The following is a 20,762-nucleotide window of genomic DNA, read 5'->3' as shown; positions in this document are numbered from 1 at the left end:
AATACAAACACCCAACAAATGGCTTACATATTTATTAAATGATACATATGTACTATTAATGAATGCTCCCCTATCAGAAAACAGATTTAAAAAAATATTAGGTTTTTTTCAATTTTACTGTTTTTTTTGCCCCCTACGCTCCAGCCTACCAACCATACGACTGACACAAGGAACAGGCTGTCTTGCTGTGTTGTGTGCACAACTGGTTGGTAGTGGATCTGCCATAAATCATCACCATTTTCATCATCTGTTGTAAGCCAATCAAATTTCTGGCTTCCATTGAGGAGTCCAAGCAGATTAAAAAAAAGTCTATAATTAGGTAATCAGATCCCTACACAATACTTTAACCCTATAGAGTGAGCATGTTTTCTGGTGTTTATACTAACTAATGTCTGGCCAATATTTGCATATATGATTTCTCCTTGTTTGTAATTTCACAGTAACAAAACATCACACACAACTGTTTCTTCCCACATCACATCACGCAACTTGGGTGACAGAGGGTGGGGTCAGGCTGGGAGTTCTGATAGTTGAAAACAGAACAAATGGAGAGGGGAGCATGAAAAGAAATGAAAGGAAAAAGAGAGGCTGTGGAGCCAAGATGAAATAGTACAGGAGAGAACAACTCCCCATGGCCAAGTGTGAAAAACGCATAGCAAGGGTAAGATTCCCATCACAACCACAAAACTGCATATTTTATATTTGAATTATATTATGCTGCACAACCCAAGAAAGTGGTTAGTCCTGGATAACAGCCAATAAATTCCTGCATTATTGTAAGTCAAGAAGGTTTGAGTTAAGTATGTTCCTGAAAACTTTGTGGACATTTACAATATCTCTGATGGAACAGTAAACATGAACTAACCCAGGACTCACCAACACTTGATGCACCACCCCCAAGGAGTACCACACCCTCTTGCCGGTGATACATGTACATGCACATACACAAAATAATTACTAACTGAAAATAATGCCAGGCGAGTTGTTCCCTATTGTTTCAGTTGTGTGAAGCAGCAGAGGGAGACTCAAGTAGGATACTTCAAGGGGACAGGTTGAGAGGCCAAACATGGAGATGATGATGGGATAGAAATAACTTTTGGGATTGTTGGGGAGGGGGCCTTCTCTTATTGTTTACAAACCACTAAGGACACAATTATAGAAAAGACAATGAGTGACCTAAATGCTAATTTATAACCGGATATGCCACCATATTGTGCTGCTGGGTTCACTGGTCTCCTGGGCAGAGCCCTAAGGAGGCTTGATGTAAACTGTCTCACTTTAAAAGGCATCTCCAGTCCAGAGATAATGGCAATATTGAGTTGTTGGGGAGGGAGGGGGAGCCCTGGCAACCAGCTACAGGTGTGTTCTGCTCAGGCCCACACATTCACTCTGCATCACGAGGTTCTGTTCTCCTGGAGGCCAGTGCTGGGGTCACTGACAGCCTCCTTGCTGGTGATGGGCTTTCAACACCTTTGTTATTGGCCCACGTAACTTCAGCCCTGGCCTTTATCATCTCCACTCAGCAAACATCTCCACTAACATCACTCTTCAAACTCAAACAATTCTGCAATACAGGCCTCCCTCAACACACAGGCTTCCATCAAATCAACACAGCCCTGCAACACACCTCCAAACTGTGCTCTCTCCTAAGTGTGGGAACAAAGGAAGGGAGGATGGAGGTAAGAATATTTTATTCCTTTGAAAGTGGGAAATGACTGACTTGGAGAGGTTCAATATGGGTGGCATTTAGGTCAATATTATAGAAAGACGCAACGACAACACCCTACAGCGCAGCGACCGATCATGGCACGTTAAATAATCTTAGTACAGGGTGGGAAGTGGAACAGGGATGGGGTCGTCCCCATGGCATGCACGATGGTGAGCGCTGGTTCAGAAACATGGGACTGGAAGTGTGTGTGTGTGTGTGTGTGTGTGTGTGTGTGTGTGTGTGTGTGTGTGTGTGTGTGTGTGTGTGTGTGTGTGTGTGTGTGTGTGTGTGTTAACTCATTAAGTGTATACGTAATCATATGCATGTATTAAGTGTATGTGTTATCATATGAATGTAGAGAGAAAGACAGAGCTGTGGACAATATCACTTGGCTAAGGAGAAAGAAACACCCAGGACCCTGAGGGGATGAGTCACTGGTATAAAAGGTTGGAGAAAGAAAATGAGCATCTCAGCTACAATATATTGCCATGCAAAAATTCTACTGTCTACCTAAAAATCTTACTTTTATGTACCACTGTCAGTAAAGTTTTGATATGGCCTAACATGTGAATATATATATGTATATGTATATATATATTATGTAGGCAATATATATATACACATTACAACTTTATTATGATTTTTCAACAGATCTGCATGATCAAACCAAGGAATATCACAGCTTTCAACCACGTTTAATGATAGAGAAAAAACACACCAGACAGTATATAAAACCTATGCCAGTATGCAAAGTAGCAGGGAAACTCCATGAGAAGGGTTGTGGCAGCTAATACTGATAATACACTCCTCAGTAGCAGTGCTGAGTTAGGTAACTTGAGGGGAGCCAACATGCATGGTGGGGCACAAGGGAACGAGACTGAGTGAAGCAGAGTTCTGTGGGTGAGTTGCCAGTCTTCAGGGAACACGGAGTGATGACGTGGGTTGAAAACAGCAAAATTTAGTCCCCTCTAAGGTAATCTGCTGTGATGGGGAAGGGTAGGTGGGAAGAAAATTTTGTACCAAGAATTCAGGAAGGCCTTTGAACTGTGAGGATGACACATGACATCCTTGACACTGTTGCTGCCACAAATGATGACTATGAGAAAGCTACAACCTTGCCTGCTGGGGTGGACCAAGAGTGGTGGGCCAACATTGTGTGGCACCAATGTGCTGGTAGTCATTTCTGTAAGGCTGTCAGTCATGTTTCCCTCCAGCAGCCTGGGATGTGGTTTTCTCACACCACCAACCAACTACAGACACAGTTAAATGCCCATCCTTACTGCATTCAGACATACTACCACTGCACTCCAAAAAAATATCCCTTCATCTAAAACTGGAACTGGAATATAAAAAGAGAACAAATGGTGCTCCCAGACACAACAATACCAGTGTCAATGGCTGCAGGTGTGGAACAGTACAACAGAACCATGTCTCCTACAATAACACTTAGAAACATGTATCAATAAGTTTCTTACCAAGAAAGTGAGAAACAATTATTTTCACATGTTTACTAAAGTATGATATCACTATAAAAGAAATACACTATGGAATATGCATTACAGAGTAAAAATGCTTTCTCAACATGAAAATAATGCTTCAAAGTTCCTGAACAAGGAGGGTATTCTTAATGTCAAACAACTAAGCATACTTAATTCTACCATTCTAAAGTGGTGCACCTATTATTTCAGTCAATAACATATCAACTTCTCCTTCATTGGATACAGATGCTAGCAAAATGGGGAAAATTTAAAGGAGACTGTAGTTTTAATGAGGGAAAATTTACTTCACTGAATAACCTCCTTGAGTGTTTGGTAAAAGCCTGGGAGTGTGGGAAAAAAAGTATCTGAAGACTATAATAATCCAGAAGAACATTAATTTCCTTACACCAAATTAACAACTCTGCATTATGATTATACAACAAAACCAATCTCAGATTTTGAGTTATATGTAGCATACTCTGTTATATCTTAGACTGTCTAAAAATAAATAAATAAATAATGACTATTAACTAGCTGGTGAATCATCTGAGATAAGATCAATAAATAGCACTGATAATAAACAATAGCCAAGTAAGATGGTAATATCAGATCAACACCATCTTACATCAAGGTTCATATAACATGTAAGGAAGATGAGTGTCTATTGGTCAGCTCGTCAATGAAAGCTGTGTGCCAATTGCTTTGTTACAATATGTCAAGTTGTGTTGCTAATAAATGACAATTTTGTCCAATTACCAAAGTCCTCACACACAGAGTCTCTGATTTGGAAAAATTCTTGACCACTGTTTCTATCATCAGACAATCAGTGAGAAACAAACATATGAGAAATATAAATAATGAATACTCTTTATGGAGCTGAGAATTAAGTGTAATTACCTATGTGCAGCAGTTATGGTGTCAAGGAATAATATGTGCCTGGTGGAAAAAGATGATGGGGGAAAATATGAAGGGAGTAGGAAGGAAGGGGCAAGGAGGAAGAAAGGGAGTGATGGGAAGCTGGCACCACTCACTGCTACCTCCCACATTCTCATAAGAAGCCACTAGACAAACCATTACAATAACAGTGTTGTCATAAGGAAGTGGCCAGATTTGTTCTCATCTCATCCAGACACCAATATTACTGTTAAGACTTATGACAACACTGTTGACAAGAGGGAACAATGGTCATGCTGGGACAATGCTGGGACAAAACAAGACAAGAGAGGAGAGAGCCTTGGGAATGGGGAATGATCAAACACAAGTACGAAAATATCACCATAATGTCCGGGGTTAATATATCAAGAATCCATATTCAGATATTCATAATAAATAGCATTTACATGCTGGTGTGCTAAGGGTTATGAATGAATGACTCTTGAGGAGGAAGTAGGCCATAAACGATTCCACACAAAATCATGACCAGAGGATGAAATGCTTCCATATTATGCTTGCATGATGTAGCCTATATCTACAAAATTAACAAATTTCATTTTCAACAATAACAAAAACGATTTTCAAGACTCTAGACAAGGACAAGTGTATAACAGTGCCCATTATCCCCCCCCTCTGGGAGCCAGCCTCCAGTCGGGGAGGAGGGGGGGCTCATCACCTCCACGGCTCTGCTTGGTCATCTCGGCCCCACACCTGACACCCAGGAGAGGCAGCCTGCTCCTGGCATGGCAGGTGTGGGCAGTGCATACCCCGGCAAATGGGCCTGGGCCACGTGAGGCCCAGACTCATCCCTCAGGCTGGCTGTCCCGCCCCACCGCCCCCGCCGTGCTCTCTCCTGCTATCACAACGCCTTCAGGAGGCACTAAAAAATTCTGGATTGATCCCAATACTGAGAGACACCGGCACGGGAGCTCTGGGGTCGGTAGCCATAGCACACCCTCAGAGAAAACAAATAGTTAAGCTACTGATGACCAAGATATAATAGCATCTCGGCACCATTTTCTACAATGCCTGTCACCCGATGCGGCACTCCGGTGGTGAATCTGTGCTCATCCAGCTGGTGGTGTGCTGGCTCTGGATGAGATGTGGCAGGGGTGGGGGGTGGAGGGGAGAGGGGGAGGTAGGGCAACCCCACCCCTCGCTTATGCGTTCTTCAGCAGTGAGCCAGCTCTCTCGTTGGCCATGTTAACTCTCGTGGTGTTAGAATCAGCCTGGAAGAAAGACATAGTGTTGATGCTTATCCTGCCATACGTGTGTGTGTGTGTGTGTGTGTGTGTGTGTGTGTGTGTGTGTGTGTGTGTGTGTGTGTGTGTGTGTGTGTGTGTGTGTATCTTTGTGCTGGATTTGTTACCTTCCCAAAAAGAGTCCAGTTCAGTGACAGTGATCAATGCATGCCATCCCATGACTCAGTGGGGCAGTATCCACTTGCTGTCATTGAAAATTCCTCGAGTAAGCTGAACACTGTTCACACCTACATGTGTACTATTCAGTGGCAGGTAGGGATACTTTCCATAGTGATAAGGTGTGTGTGTGTGTGTGTGTGTGTGTGTGTGTGTGTGTGTGTGTGTGTGTGTGTGTGTGTGTGTGTGTAAAAATACATTATAAGTGCATTTAAAAGGAAAGCATGATCAATAAAAGCAAATACACACAAGGAAATTACAAAATACAAGGTAAGGAGCATAGTCCACTATGTCACAAAGCATACAGTCAAAGCTGGTCTGTTTCTCCACAAATAACACAAAAGCACAAATTCCTAATCACTCATCCATGCCACGCAAGTTTACTATGAATGCAAGCAAGTTCTTGATCTTATTCATCATCTGTTAAAATGATATAAAGATACTCTACTTCAACAGAAAATTTCAAATTAAGAAGTAAATAAATGTGATAAAAAAAAAAAAAAAAATCTGAGAATACAGGTCACCTCCGTTATACAATTCACCATTAAATAATAATTCCCTTTTGCAATCATTGAGCTTTACTACTCACTGCCTGCTATATGACTGGTTATGCTTTGTTTTCATAATCTTCCTCAATTACTTGTAAACATATATTGTAAATCAATTTTATTTCATCATTATAATTATCATTATCATTTATGTATTTGATTTATTAAGCCTCTCTTTATTATTTTGTATGTGGGATACCTTGTGGCATCCTTATGTGCCTTGCTAGAGACACAGTCATTCTCTGTACAGCAAGATTCTTTCATTTTAGTGAAGCTGTTTTACACAGTGTATACACTTATTCCAAACCCTGAACTATCCTTAGGAACAATATGTGACCATACCAGCAGTGAGTAAATGACTGTAGTGCTGCGATGCAACAATAGCCAGTGTTTCCCAGTGTTCTACAGATGATAAGGATGAAGAATGAGCACACAGAGGCCCTGGATGTCCCTTCATCTAATAAGGGACACTAAGGTAAGGGATCCTCCAGCCTTGTGAGGGACATATGGACTCAATGGTACAGTGAGTAATTACAAAATTATTCTTATTTAGTTTAATTCAATTATCTTATTCTTGTAATTATTTTGTTTGTTTAACAAATTTTATTACTTTAGACACTAATTGTATCTACATAAGATATTTCATGGTTTTGATTTGGGCACGTACAAACAGGTCTTGGAATGCATCCTTATTTTTTCCACTTAATCTTATCTTTGCTATATCATCATTCGCTTAATGACTGCATTTTCAGGAATGTAATTCAATCATATGTCGGGGAGGACCTGCATATGAAAATTATTTAATTAAAAACCAAGGCCTTGTTGCATCATAGGTTGACATTTTATCATTTCCCAAGAGTAATATTGCTGAATATCAAATGAATACTTTAACACAGGTGATTCAAGGGATTAATCCATATGCCAGAGTATATGCACTGCCATAAAAAAAAAAAGAGTGGTCAGTGTTTTGAGGTATAGGAGTTCTATAAAGGTAATATTCAAAGACTAGCGGTATAATTTGTTGGTTTTTCATGGGTGCTTCCTCCAGTGATGAAGGAAAATCACTAAAAGCACACTTGAAAACCCCAATAATTTTTACAAGGGCCACTAGTGAAGATAAGATGCCTCAACATCTGACAATGTAGTCCAATAATGCAAGAACATCTCGATACTTAATCTTCATATTACTTTAATTCAGCATCAACTTTGATTCGTACTTTAGTGACTAAAGGAATTATGTTTCAAAAGCCACAAGGCAATAATCATACAACAACAATAGTCTATCATGATCGCCACCACCATCAACTGACCATCTCAGCTTACAAAAGGAAGAAAATAAAAAAAAAATAATATAAGAAGTTCTCACACTATGCAAAAATTGGATTAAACACTGGCATGAAGGCAGGCAAGAAGGTGGCTGTCTAAGACTTGAGCAGTTTTCCAGCCTTTTCGTTCGCCTCCTGCACGTGGGTGACATTCGACTCCGCCTAAAGAAGGAGCAACATAAACAAGACATAAACAAGGTGGGTTATAACACACACATAACAATTGGGGTGGAAAGACATGTGCAAAAATATAAATTCAAATCAGAACAAAATCATGCATAAATGATGGAACAATAAACAAGCAACAAGCAGATTATGACTAGACATTTATCAAACGGGGAAGTGGATACTTTAATTTCCTCCACTTTTGCAACCTGTACACAGACTGAGGCTAGATGTGCGCTGGAATGTCAATCATGATGAGATGATATAACACTGTCAGAATTAACTGAAGTAGTATGATATAACATTTCAAACCAATAAACTTTATTATGATTGAGTTTATGAATAAAACCATTCATGAAAGTATGTGTTCTGTACATGATCACATTTAAAACAAATTATAAATACAATTGAACAATGGCAGTTAATATGAATGAAAATACAAGACACCCAAAGATTAACAATTAGTTCACAGTAACAAAATATATCACTCATAAGCTAAACAAATGCAAACGTAATACAGTTATTGAGAAGAATGGGCAAGATGCTGATGAAATACATCCAGAACATGTAACCAAAGAAGACAAAATCATGAAACAATCACCAATTATAATCATTCTAGTTTAGAGTCAACACCTAGATACTTTTCCATTTGTCTTTCTCCCTTCCCCTTGGCCTTCTCAACCTACACACTTTCCTTTTTAACACAACTCTGCTCCTACCCGAACAGCAGTTTCCTTCTTACCTTCCGGGTGATTCTGCCTATCTGTCTGTTCTGGTTCTCAATCTCTGATCCCATGTCAATGGCCATGTTGCGAAGGTTGCCAATCATGGTGTTCACCTGGCCCATGTTCTCTTCCATCTCATCCTCACGAGCATCATTGGTGATTCTGAGGAAAAATCCAAAAGTCATCAAATGTCATTCCCAGGAACAATTCATGAATGGTTCCAAAACCTTGATGTGATAAACCTCAGTTATAGCTGAGATACATTAGTAGGGAGGCAGTAGTCTAGTGGATAAAGTGGTGAGTGTGGGATCGGGCAGACATCCACGTGTAGAGATTCAAATCCCACCATGTACCGCCTTGAAACTATACCATTTGTCGAGTAGTTTAAAGTTACCTACATGTCACCATGATATCCAGGTTCTAGGTAGTTACACCAAAGATGCACTTGGATGGTGATATGGGCCCTAATATGGGTACCACCATAAATAAAATTGCCTGCGCCACTAATGGGTGCAAGCTGAACAGTGCTTTCCATACATACTCTTCAAGTAGACCTACAGGCACTATAGGCCATAAAAAAAGGTTCTTGCAGATATAGCAGTGATGAAAAGGGGAATTTTCTTCATAAGCATGCACACACATATGCATAAAAGAAAAGAACAGAACTCTATAGTCAAAGCAACTCCCACCACTTTCCAAACCACACCACATCTCTACCTGTTCACCTTTGCTCTCCACACACACATACACAAATGCACACATCTTCAATGGCCATTCTGTCCTCCAGGACATTCTGTTTATAGCACCTATCTACACTCTAAACAGGATGCGACTGCAACCACTATCCTGTATTACAGAAACACTGTAGTATATTGTTGGAGCTGTGAGCACTGAGGATCTTCAGTTTGTGTTAAATGTACAAAGGCCGTGGTACAGTGGGACCATGCGTGCTTTGGGGTTCGAGGGGTCTCCAAGCGCACGGGTTCGAATCCTGTCCACGGTCTGAGTGCAGGTTGGGCTTCCTCACTCAGGGCAACGGTTTCCTAGCGGGTGGGCTTTGAGATAGGAGGTACCTTAAAAAGTATCCCCTTTAGCCCATAAATTTCCGTGAAAAGCCCACATGGTATATATATATATATAAAAAAAAAAAAAAAAAAAAAAAAAAAAAGCATAATTAATATGCAGAACAGACTAACAAGACAAGACGACACTCACCGTCCAATGTAGCCTCCAGAAGGTCCCAAGCCATTACGGTCGTCCATGACTCGCTGGGGCTGGGAGCTCACCACACCATCCTCCTTGCCCTTCCAGGTGGATTCATCCTCCTTAAACTGTGAGGATCTGTGGAAAGTGGCAAAGTGACTTAAGCGGTTAGGCGGCGACAAGGCAAGAAGGGGACGGGAGTGCAGGCAGGCAGCACGGCCGGCTAGGCTCTAGGGGGTTGGTTTGATCCGTGTGGTGGGGAGCCATGAACTGGCACTAAAGTAAGTAGTCCCCACCCCTTGAGGCAGGGGTGAGAAGAGCGGCACATGCGGAATTATCCTCGATTCATGATTTCAAGAAGCCGTATGGAAAACCTCTATGGTAAGTATGTTAAGTAAATGGCCCATACAAACTGAGAAAGGTAAAAATCAAAAGGCTGCTGGGAAAAACAACCAAAGACAAGAAAAATCCTAGCCGTTTCTTTGAAAAGGTAAATAAAAAAAAAAAACTTCAATTTGAAACTTAATGAATCTAAACATTTATGCACTGTATCATAAGTAACATACACTATGGTAAATATAATGATGCAGCTCAAAATCATAAGTAAAAATGATAAGAAAAATGATAAAAAACAATAATAATAATAATAACACAGTAAGACATATAAAAATAACTGGGATGCAATGAATTATAACAGGTGCAGGCATTATTCATTAAGAGTTAGGAGGAGCAGGAGCAGGAGCAGGAGAAGGAGAAGAAGAAAGACGAGGAGGAGGAGGAGGAGGAGGAGGAGGAGGAGGAGGAGGAGGAGGAGGAGGAGGAGGAGGAGGAGGAGGAGGAGGAGGAGGAGGAGGAGGAGGAGGAGGAGGAGGAGGAGGAGGAGGAGGAGGAGGAGGAGCAAAAATATCGACTTTAGTGATAAGGATGGTAATCATTTAATCCGTGTGTGTGTGTGTGTAACTGAACATAGTGGCCATGCTGTTACCAAATCTGCTGCCATTTTTTTTACGAGAGAGAGAGAGAGAGAGAGAGAGAGAGAGAGAGAGAGAGAGAGAGAGAGAGAGAGAGAGAGAGAGAGAGAGAGAGAGAGAGAGAGAGAGAGAGAGAGAGAGAGAGAGAGAGAAACTGAAAATTCTAGTCTTAAAAGGATAAATGGTGACCGTGGTGGTGGAGGTGGCGGTGGTGGTGGTGGTTGTGATGGAGCAGGAGGAGGAGGAGGAGGAGGAGGAGGAGGAGGAGGAGGAGGAGGAGGAGGAGGAGGAGGAGGAGGAGGAGGAGGAGGAGGAGGAGGAGGAGGAGGAGGAGGAAAAAAGCAAAGGATATTTAAGATGGGAAAATCAATAAGAGACTATGTGTTGAGCATGATGCATTTCTATCCTCCTCACCAACACCACCACCACCACCACCCTCTCATCCTGGAGCAGAGGCAAGGAAGGGAAGAGGATGGGGACAGGAAGGATTAAAAATGAGTAGGAAGGGAAAATAGTGATGGGTTTTGGTAAAGGAAGAGACAAGAGAGAGGATTACAATATGAAGGATCCAAGAATTAAAAAGATAAAAATCAACAGAAAATGAGGAGAGAGAGAGAGAGAGAGAGAGAGAGAGAGAGAGAGAGAGAGAGAGAGAGAGAGAGAGAGAGAGAGAGAGAGAGAGAGAGAGAGAGAGAGAGAGAGAGAGGTGGGGGAGTAAAGTTTGTTGGATCATGATAGTAAGGAGACAAGCTAAAGGGAAGGGTTAGAATATAGAAGTACTTACAGAGGATATGGGTAAAGGATAAAAGCACGCACTGACATAGAGAAGACTGGTTACTGCCACATATTGGCCTGAGGAGATGCAAGCTCTACCGATTGTTCCTGCACCGAGAGGCAACTTCTACATCTAAATGGGTTAGGATTTCTTTTTCACATAATTGCAGTACACTAAGTTATGGTTTGTCAAGTCCTCCAGGTTACATGTTCCTACTCATGATCTCATTTCAAGTTCTCTCTGATCTACCTTCCATTTAAACATGCCTCATTCCCTTACTCTTCTCTTCCCTCATTATTACATCAGACCAATGCACATTTCTCTCTCTTCGTTCTACTACACTTTCAGTCCAATCTATTCATCAACTCTACACTTACTGTGCTATTCTGACATTAGCAGTGCACTAGACATTCACTGCATCAAGCACCTTGTCACACTTCAATCACTTCATATCAACCTTTCAAAGGTCAAATTCTGCTGCCATGGCACATTTAATCCCTCATGCATGAACACCCACACCATCTCTCATAAGCTGGAGAAGTTTGCATTTCTCTCACTTGTTCCAACTTTTCAGTCTCTGCACACAAATAACATTCCTTTCATAACATTATTCCAACCATAGAACATAAACACCAAGAGGTTCCAGCACACACATTAAAAATTACTTCTTTCAATCCTTAACTCCTGAGTTTACTTACTGCAACCAATACACAACTGGATTACTCACACTACCCATCAAAGCACTACATCTTTGCACACTAATTTTCAAAATACATTAGTAGTCAAGATACTCCTACACAACATTACCAAACACTGTGGCACCAGCCACATGGCTCACTATTACCTTAGTGTTAGTGTTTAGATTCGGTACCGTCCTTCCACTACCTCACCTCACTTTACCTCAAAACAATGAAGTCCTCTGCTACATTATCACAACCATAAATCCAGTGGTAAAATCTATTGATAAATGTCAATGACTACTAAAGACAATGTAGTATTGAGCAAAATTTGAATTTTAACAATAATGTGTGTGTGTGTGTATATATATATATATATATATATATATATATATATATATATATATATATATATATATATATATATATATATATATATATATACACACACACACACACACAGAGAGAGAGAGAGAGAGAGAGAGAGAGAGAGAGAGAGAGAGAGAGAGAGAGAGAGAGAGAGAGAGAGAGAGAGAGAGAGAGAGAGAGAGAGAGAGAGAGAGAGAGAGAGAGAGAGAGAGAGAGAGAGAGAGAGAGAGAGAGAGAGAGAGAGAGAGATTTGAGCAATTACTTTAACACTTCTTTTCAATGGGTGAAGAGGAGAAAGAGGAGAGAGGCAGCAATACTTGCAGCAAAGACAGTGGAAGCAGTGATGGTGATGGTGGTGATGGTGAGGGGAGTGAGGTGGGGTGGAGAGAGTGGGGACAGGGGTGGGGTGAGGTGAGCCTAACACATGCTGTCTCAGTGGTGCCTGCGAGCCAGTCGCAGCAGCGGCAACAGCAGCAGCAGCGGCAACAGCAGCCTGTGCCTCTCAAATGTTGCATAATAGCCAAAAAAGTAATGGGAAAATTGGCACTGAATAAAATATATATATATATATATATATATATATATATATATATATATATATATATATATATATATATATATATATATATATATATATATATATATATATATATATATATATATATATATATATATATATATATATATATATATATATATATATATATATATATATATATATATATATATATATATATATATATATATATATATATATATATATATATATATATATATATATATATATATATATATATATATATATATATATATATATATATATATATATATATATATATATATATATATATATATATATATATATATATATATATATATATATATATATATATATATATATATATATATATATATATATATATATATATATATATATATATATATATATATATATATATATATATATATATATATATATATATATATATATATATATATATATATATATATATATATATATATATATATATATATATATATATATATATATATATATATATATATATATATATATATATATATATATATATATATATATATATATATATATATATATATATATATATATATATATATATATATATATATATATATATATATATATATATATATATATATATATATATATATATATATATATATATATATATATATTTATTTATATATATATATATACAAAAATAATTTGAACTTATATACACCTATGTATCAGGCAATGTTCAAGCAAATAGGAATCGAAGTTCTGAAGATGAAAAGAATTATCAACAAGCAAAAAGATCTGATATTTTCCCTTTCATCACTTATATATATATATATATATATATATATATATATATATATATATATATATATATATATATATATATATATATATATATCACTGGTTATTCTGAATGTTCTTCAGTGTATGGCAAGGACGGGGGAAAGCTTGTTCTGGCGGAGCCTTGTTACTGCACAACAAGCAAGGTGGGTGTGTGTGTGTGTGTGTGTGTGTGTGTGTGTGTGTGTGTGTGTGTGTGTGTGTGTGTGTGTGTGTGTGTGTGTGCATTCACCAAGGCTTGATCACAAGCAAACCTGCAACCACCAGCTGTCACCCTCTCGGTGTGAGCTTGGAGCTCATTATTACCGATCATTGGGTAAGACCGTGACCTTGCACACCACACACCCCATCCCCATGGTCAGTGGAAAAATTCCCATGGGTGACCAGCCCCTGGTGTGGTTTGAACATATGCTAGCCATGCCAACCAACACAGACTCAACCCCTTTACCACTGACCCATGAGGCACTGCTCTGTGTGTGTGTGTGTGTGTGTGTGTGTGTGTGTGTGTGTGTGTGTGTGTGTGTGTGTGTGTGTGTGTGTGTGTGTAGGGAAAGGAAGGGAAAGAGGATGAATTTTTCGCAGTTCATAACATTATTGGTTGGCTCTGAGTGAGTGCTGGGTCGCTGGGAGGATCTAAACAGTTGCAACAAGCAGCATCGCGTCCTCCCGTGCTTCTAAGAGTCACTCCTGAGAAACTCTGGCTGACGACCAATAAACTGTTACAGGCAACTCTGGAGGCTAAGTAGTAATAGTAATAATAGTAATAGTAGTAATAGTAGTAGTAGTAGTAGTGTGCCATGCTGGTAGTGACTCCCTCACTCCTGCACTACAGCTGAAGGACTGCCACAGGAGGTCTGGCTCATTAAGATTGTGTGAGACATCTCTAGAGGTACGGGTCTGCAGGGCCATGCCTCCACCCTGCCAGCCCTGCCACCCTCCCCTGGCAAAGGTGTGTTTGGCAGCATGTGCTGGTGACAGTGAGAGGGGGTGAGGGTGTAGTGCAGGGGGCGGGGGGTGACCAAGCCCTCCAGCGGGCCAAGATACCACGAGCTGAGTTCTCTAGTGTTCAGTCCAGAAATGTTAAGCTCAGGTGGATGGCCTTTACCTTACAGTCACGTTCTGACAGTCCCTGACCTCTTAACTTGGAGCACAATCAAGGAAAGAACTTACGTTCTGGAATAAAGATCAGAGAATGTGTCAACTTGGTCCTGAATTAACGTTACTAAGCTCAAGTTGACTCAAACTTAACAGCCAACATTTTTTTTCCCACAGTCTTATTTAATTAAGAAAATTAAGAGAGTCTAAAGAATATTAATTAAAGTGTATATTTATTCATAGTTCATTAGAAATTAAAGAAAACAAATGCACTTGACAACACTGAATATAAAGTAACATCAGCCTAGGAAGGACAGGGGCAAATCACCTCTGGCTGCGCACACCCCCAGCAGACAGAGGGACCTAGGGACAGCCCATCACCAGCAGAGAGGAACACCCCACCTTGACACAGGCCCTTGCATGCTGGTGCTGCATTCTTGGCACCTAGCTTGGTCAGCACATCAACTCATGAGGAGCAGAGCCAAGGTGTGTCTCATTATGACTCAGAAGTTTTGCTTGACTTTCTGTAACAACTATCATTTCACCCATGTAGTAAGATATCCCTAGTTGCAGGGGGGCTACCTCAAGGAAGGAAATTCTCCTCTTTGCCTGTGCTGGACTGTCTCCTGCCCTGGCCCCAGTGATGGTATAAAGTCCACTCAAAGGGTACTCACTTGTTGCAGGGGAGGACACACAATCCACAGCATTTCTCCATCCCAGTCAAGTTCTTCTCGGCTTCCTTCATGTCGGCATTGATCTGGTCCATCCCTTCCTCGATCCGGTCCAATTGTTCTGTTGGTCACCCACACAACCACTGAGATACCTTCTCAGTCTGACTACAGATACCATATCTCTATCTATGTTTGTTCCCTAAGGAATATACTCAGTATTTGTTGGAGTAATACTTATATAAAAATGAGAACATGAAGGCAAATTCCAAGGTATTTCTTTTAACTTTAATTATATATCTGGATGGGTAATCACTTCTGCTATTGTTGTACCTTTATATTGTATCAATCACTGATATTTGGGACAATACCAAAAAGTATTAGATAACCTGACCACCATTAATGCCGACGTGCCTGAGTTATGTCTCCACATCTTGCATGCTTTGAACCTGACACTCCTACCCAGGTTTCCCTTAGCGGGGATAAAAAGTTTATCAAATGTTTATTGCATGACTTCAGACTTTTCAATGCATAAAACTGATCTTGGTATTTTGATTGTGCAGCAAGGAAGCATACAGGCATACTAGAGGTGGCATACTTACGGCCCTGGGTGTCAAGCTCTACTAAGGTCTTAATGCCGGTCTCCTGGGTCTAGGGGAGAACCAAGGGAGAGGTATCATGCAAGTAAGGAAGGCAACATGCAGTCAAAGCTGTGCACCAACCATACCAACTACTAGGTGTGCAAACAGTAGTGCATGAGAAGCAAGGCCAAAGTCTCTGAGGCAGGAAAATAAATGATGAAAACCACAGAGTACTGATGATTTACTAGAGAAAAAAATAAATAAAAGGAAGTCAGATGTTCCATGAAATAATCAGTACTGTGTGACCATGTGCAATGGGTTATAATATATATATATATATATATATATATATATATATATATATATATATATATATATATATATATATATATATATATAAGCAAATTGTTAAAAGGAAAAAGAAAAAGAAAAATAGCTATAATTGCAAAAAAATTGGCAATAGTAAAATGAAGCAAGGTGGCTTCAAACATACATGCACAGATATACACTTGTCTATGTCTATACGCATGTTTGTATGTACAGTTGCCCTCAGTACTTATGCCACAAAGTTTGGTGAATTTCATGTCTATAAACCAAATAAAAGTTAAAATAAATAAATAGCTCTGAGATACATTTGTTTTCACTACTTAGGGCAACAGTGGCCACATGAGCATGCATTAATACAGTCTTTTCTCTGCAGCTTCTCTCTGTCATCTCTGAATCGCAAAGCTCATGAAAAACAAAAGTTATTGCTGAGCTGGCCTCTTTTTATTTATTCTAAGTTGATTGTACAGCCAACATTCTTGTTCAGATATACACCATCAAGCCCCTTCATGCCAAATTCCATCATGGCTTTAAGATATGTAAATCATCACAGTTTAAGTGGTTATTAACTGATGAGGAAGCTCTAGTGAACAAAGGTCCCCAAGACAGTTCATGGGGCACAGTCCTCACCAGTGTAACAGTGACTCCCTGCCACCTCATATCCATCCATCTCCTTCCCAAACCACATCACCACTCCTCCCTTACCAGTTAGTCAGTTAGCCACACGCACAGCAGCTCAGGCAGACGTGCAAATGTGTGTGTGATTGTGGTTAGTGGTGTGGGATGGAGGGAAGCAAAATATAAGTATAACAGGACACGTCTTACCCCCTTGGTCGTTTAGCATGTACAGTGTTTTTGCTCCTGCATCTTGACTCTAGTTGGGTGGGGGACCAGGATGAAAAGAACAGTTGGCAGGAAGAAAACAATAAAAGAAATTAACAAACTAACCTAACTTGAGACGTTAATTCATGATTCAAAAGAAAAAAAATCACATGCTTTTTTTGACAACTAAAATAAAAGTCGACATTAATTTTTTGCTCTATTGGAGAATGCCATGAATAATTCAGGCTTATTCCTACACACAACATCTTTCCCACTTGTATGATCAGTGGCTGTTGCTTCCATCCCTCAGCTCTTCACACGCTCTCTAAATGGACAGTCAACAGTTAACGCTTCAAAATTTCCTTCGAACCAATAAATAAGCAAATATATCAGTAAAGAACAGCAGATTTGGTAGGAAAAACCATCACATGTAAGACACACAAAAGAGCTACAGTCATTATTACCATCTGCCATTTCTCTATCAAACAAAAAATAAATGTGTAAAAAAAATAAAAACAACACATTCAAACAAATATCAGCAAAACTCACTCCTCCCACCAAAAGAAAAGGAAACTGTAGCATAGTGGTAAAAGGGCAGGGAGTGGGGATACACAGACACATGTATAGCTGGGGGAGGAAAAAATGGATGAGGGGAGAAGGCAGGGCAGGACACACTGGCCAAGAGGGGGATAGTAAAGCAAGAAGGCAGTAGTTCAGAGAAGACTTCAGATCCAATTAGAATAAAAGGAGGAATAAGTAGAAAAAGAGCAGCCAAAGTTATAAAGAGAGGGTAAAAGTGGCCAGGGGAGGGTAAGAGGGACAACAAAATAGCAATGGGGAATGGGGATGTGAGACTCAACCAGCACTGTGCCCAGATGCTGCCCAACCCACACTGGTGATGAAGGGACTCACCACCCTGTTCATCCAGCAGCACCATGGTTGTGATTCCCACCTCGTTGCTCTGAGGACCAAGACTTCAGTGTGTCAGGGAGGGCAAGGGGAGGTCCAGGTGTTGCAAGTGCACTCGGGTAGGATGTGAGTGGATAGGTTAAAGAAAATGCAAAATCTTATGGCTTGGGAAGGAAGGGAGAAGAAGGGATCACCATGAATATCTTTTGCTCCTGAGAACACTATGAGAGACAGTGCGTGTATTTTTCATCTTACGTATTCTGCTTCACAATTCCTCTATTGCTTCATATATGCATCACCAGCAAGTCATCCAGTGTGGCTACAAATTAGCTTAATTTCCTTACTGCATAATGGCTGCATTTTTTACTCATAAACATTTACAAACTTATCTGGCGGTTACCTGTACATAATGAAATGCTTGCTTCTACTGAAATGGATACAATATACAAAGAGTACTACAACAGGAAGCCATGCTGCATAGTGCCTGGGTCTGATACAAGGATCAAGGTGGTCTAGCCTACTGGTGCAGCTACTGAGGAGAAAAATCCTGCACAAAATAACATCTTGAAAGTATAAAAATGAAATGGCACACATAAAGCTACACTAATCTAGCTGGCACATCTTTCTAGTGCTTGGTGTCAGCAAGACCCAAGCTGACTCACCTCCCTGGTCATCGAGAGCAACCAGGGTGCGGATGCCTGCCTCCTTGGACTGTGTGAGCGTGTAAGAGAGGTTACAAGAATGATGGAGCAGCTCTGGTCAACCAGCCTACCAGAGGTTTAACATGTAAGCTGGAATTTCAACTATATGGTGTGAAAATAGTTATTGTACCTATGTGGGTCTGAGTGAAGGAAGGAGGAGTGTGTGTGCTGTGGTGGCAACACAACAGCAAATTTCTCAGAGTTTGAATTTGCCTGGGTAAAGTCAGAAAGACAGCCATGAGGAGCGATGTTTATTGTGTTGCTAAATATCTTAATGTGACCCTAGATACCTCAAGACATGGTATAGGATGAGCTGATGTCCTGGTGAGTTTGTCTGCCTGGGTGCACTCAGAGGCAATTTATGAGGAGTGGTGTTCAGTGTACGGTAGGTATCTTAAGGAATGCATGTGGTGATCTGAATGTCCTTTCAGTTTTTTAGTATGTCTTTATCAAGTGATGTTTTTCTCTGGTGACTGTATGCTTAGGAGTATACAACAAAGAATTATGCCACAATTCCATGAGCTCCTAATGCAAATATGTAGTGTTAATGATAACCCTGTACTAGTCACACTAAAGTCATCTCTAACTACATCATAACAATGTTAATGACTAAAATACCACAACAACAAGATTTCTATGTACCAAACCTTACAAGTCAAATGCATTCCCTAAGGTTAAACATCTTTGTAAAGTCACAGTGGTATCCCAGTGCCTGCATGAGGTTACACTCTGAGTGGATGAACATGTTAGAAAGGATCAGAATGTTCCATGAGCCTAATGTGAACTTCCTGAACATGACTGTGACATTTCCTCCTGCCTGTGATACAGAGATCATCAGTGTGCTGGTCACAATGGAAAGAACAAACACACCAATACTAAATTTCCTTAATGATATGCAGAGAAACTGAATTTAAGATCAAATGTATTACAGTACCAATATTCAAAAATGCCTATAAAAAAAAAAATTACAAAAATACTTATTTGTGAACTCAGCTGAATACATTAATGCTTGACTAGAAAATTCATATGACAATAGGAATGAGGCTATGGATCATATGGTAATGATGAAGAGACTAAATGACTGAAGAGATAAATGACAATGCCAAAGCAATTAGCAATGGTGAATAATCGGTGACATGAATAGCTTAAGATTAATAAATCTTTTGATGGATGACGCTACAATGAGTGAACAAATAGTGAACATAAAGAAACTGAAGACTTTCATATTTCAATGAATGAGTAAAATTAATGAACCTCAAACAATGCACTGAGATGTGCACAATGGCAGTGACACAGAGATCAGGACTCACCTCCTCACAGAGGGAGAGCATCCGCCGGGTGGACTCGAGGGTTTCATCTGTCACCTGGTTGGACTTGAACTGCAGCTCCTGCAAGTCCGACCTGGGCTCACCCGACCCGTCACCCATATTCTCCTGCAAAGTGTGGGACGCGTCAGGTTCTGTGCATGGGTGAGGAGAGTGACGAGGAAGACACCAAGAGGGATCTTACACAAGAAAACTGGCAATACCTTCAGAGTAATAAGAGTGGGAAAAGAATGGCGAAAACTCCTTCACTTAGAAGTCTGCATTGGGAGATTTTTCCCACTTCACTCAGAGATGGCCAATTTGAGTGTAGTGGGAAATGGGTGTCACTATGTTATGTCCAGCAGCACGTGTTCTTCCTTTCACTGCAATCAAGCGGTCAATGATGATGAGGATTTCCTTTTGTTGGCCTAAAGTGGTGGTGGCGAGTGATCTTGAGTCACTAAAGAGACTGACAAGGGACTGCTTGGGAAGTGAAGCTAACAGGCACATTTTGGTGGAGTTACTAATGCTCCCAGGTTCAAGGTTACTGTCTAATGACTACTTTGCTGGGGTCCATGCTCTGTGTCACCAGCTTGATCATGGAACCTTTGAGGCTATTTCATAAATTTAGAGGAAGAACTTAGGAAGAATTTGACATCTTGTGCTTTACGATTTGTGAGTG

At 40.1% G+C, this 20,762-nt stretch overlaps 1 protein-coding gene and 1 long non-coding RNA gene across 17 annotated transcripts in view; one reads left to right on the top strand and one right to left on the bottom strand.

The window, feature by feature from the left end:
* Positions 1-17: 17 nt before the first annotated feature.
* Positions 18-20,762, bottom strand: part of LOC123501154 (synaptosomal-associated protein 25-like) — a 53,480-nt gene continuing 32,735 nt past the window's right edge. For 6 of the 16 annotated variants that reach the window (XM_045249765.1, XM_045249762.1, XM_045249766.1 and 3 more), the window contains 7 exons: positions 20,087-20,209; positions 17,170-17,218; positions 15,446-15,563; positions 14,847-14,849; positions 9,516-9,641; positions 8,318-8,462; positions 18-5,348 (listed from right to left, as the gene is read on the bottom strand). In XM_045249765.1, the coding sequence (XP_045105700.1) occupies positions 5,280-5,348; positions 8,318-8,462; positions 9,516-9,641; positions 14,847-14,849; positions 15,446-15,563; positions 17,170-17,218; positions 20,087-20,203 (627 nt within the window). In that variant the 5' untranslated portion in view covers positions 20,204-20,209 and the 3' untranslated portion in view covers positions 18-5,279. Of the gene's footprint in view, positions 5,349-7,451; positions 7,573-8,317; positions 8,463-9,515; positions 9,642-14,846; positions 14,850-15,445; positions 15,564-16,041; positions 16,091-17,169; positions 17,219-18,078; positions 18,128-18,737; positions 18,787-20,086; positions 20,210-20,762 lie in introns of all 16 variants that reach the window. The other 10 variants (XM_045249768.1, XM_045249756.1, XM_045249769.1 and 7 more) reach the window with 8 other exon arrangements.
* LOC123501161 lies at positions 5,324-5,719 on the top strand. Its single transcript, XR_006673578.1, has 2 exons — positions 5,324-5,464; positions 5,660-5,719. It is a non-coding gene; the product is annotated as an uncharacterized LOC123501161 (long non-coding RNA).

Source organism: Portunus trituberculatus, chromosome 9, assembly GCF_017591435.1.
Source record: "Portunus trituberculatus isolate SZX2019 chromosome 9, ASM1759143v1, whole genome shotgun sequence".
Lineage (NCBI taxonomy): Eukaryota > Metazoa > Arthropoda > Malacostraca > Decapoda > Portunidae > Portunus > Portunus trituberculatus.
Note: the sequence above shows the minus strand (reverse complement) of the source record. Positions and strands in the feature narration are given on the sequence as shown.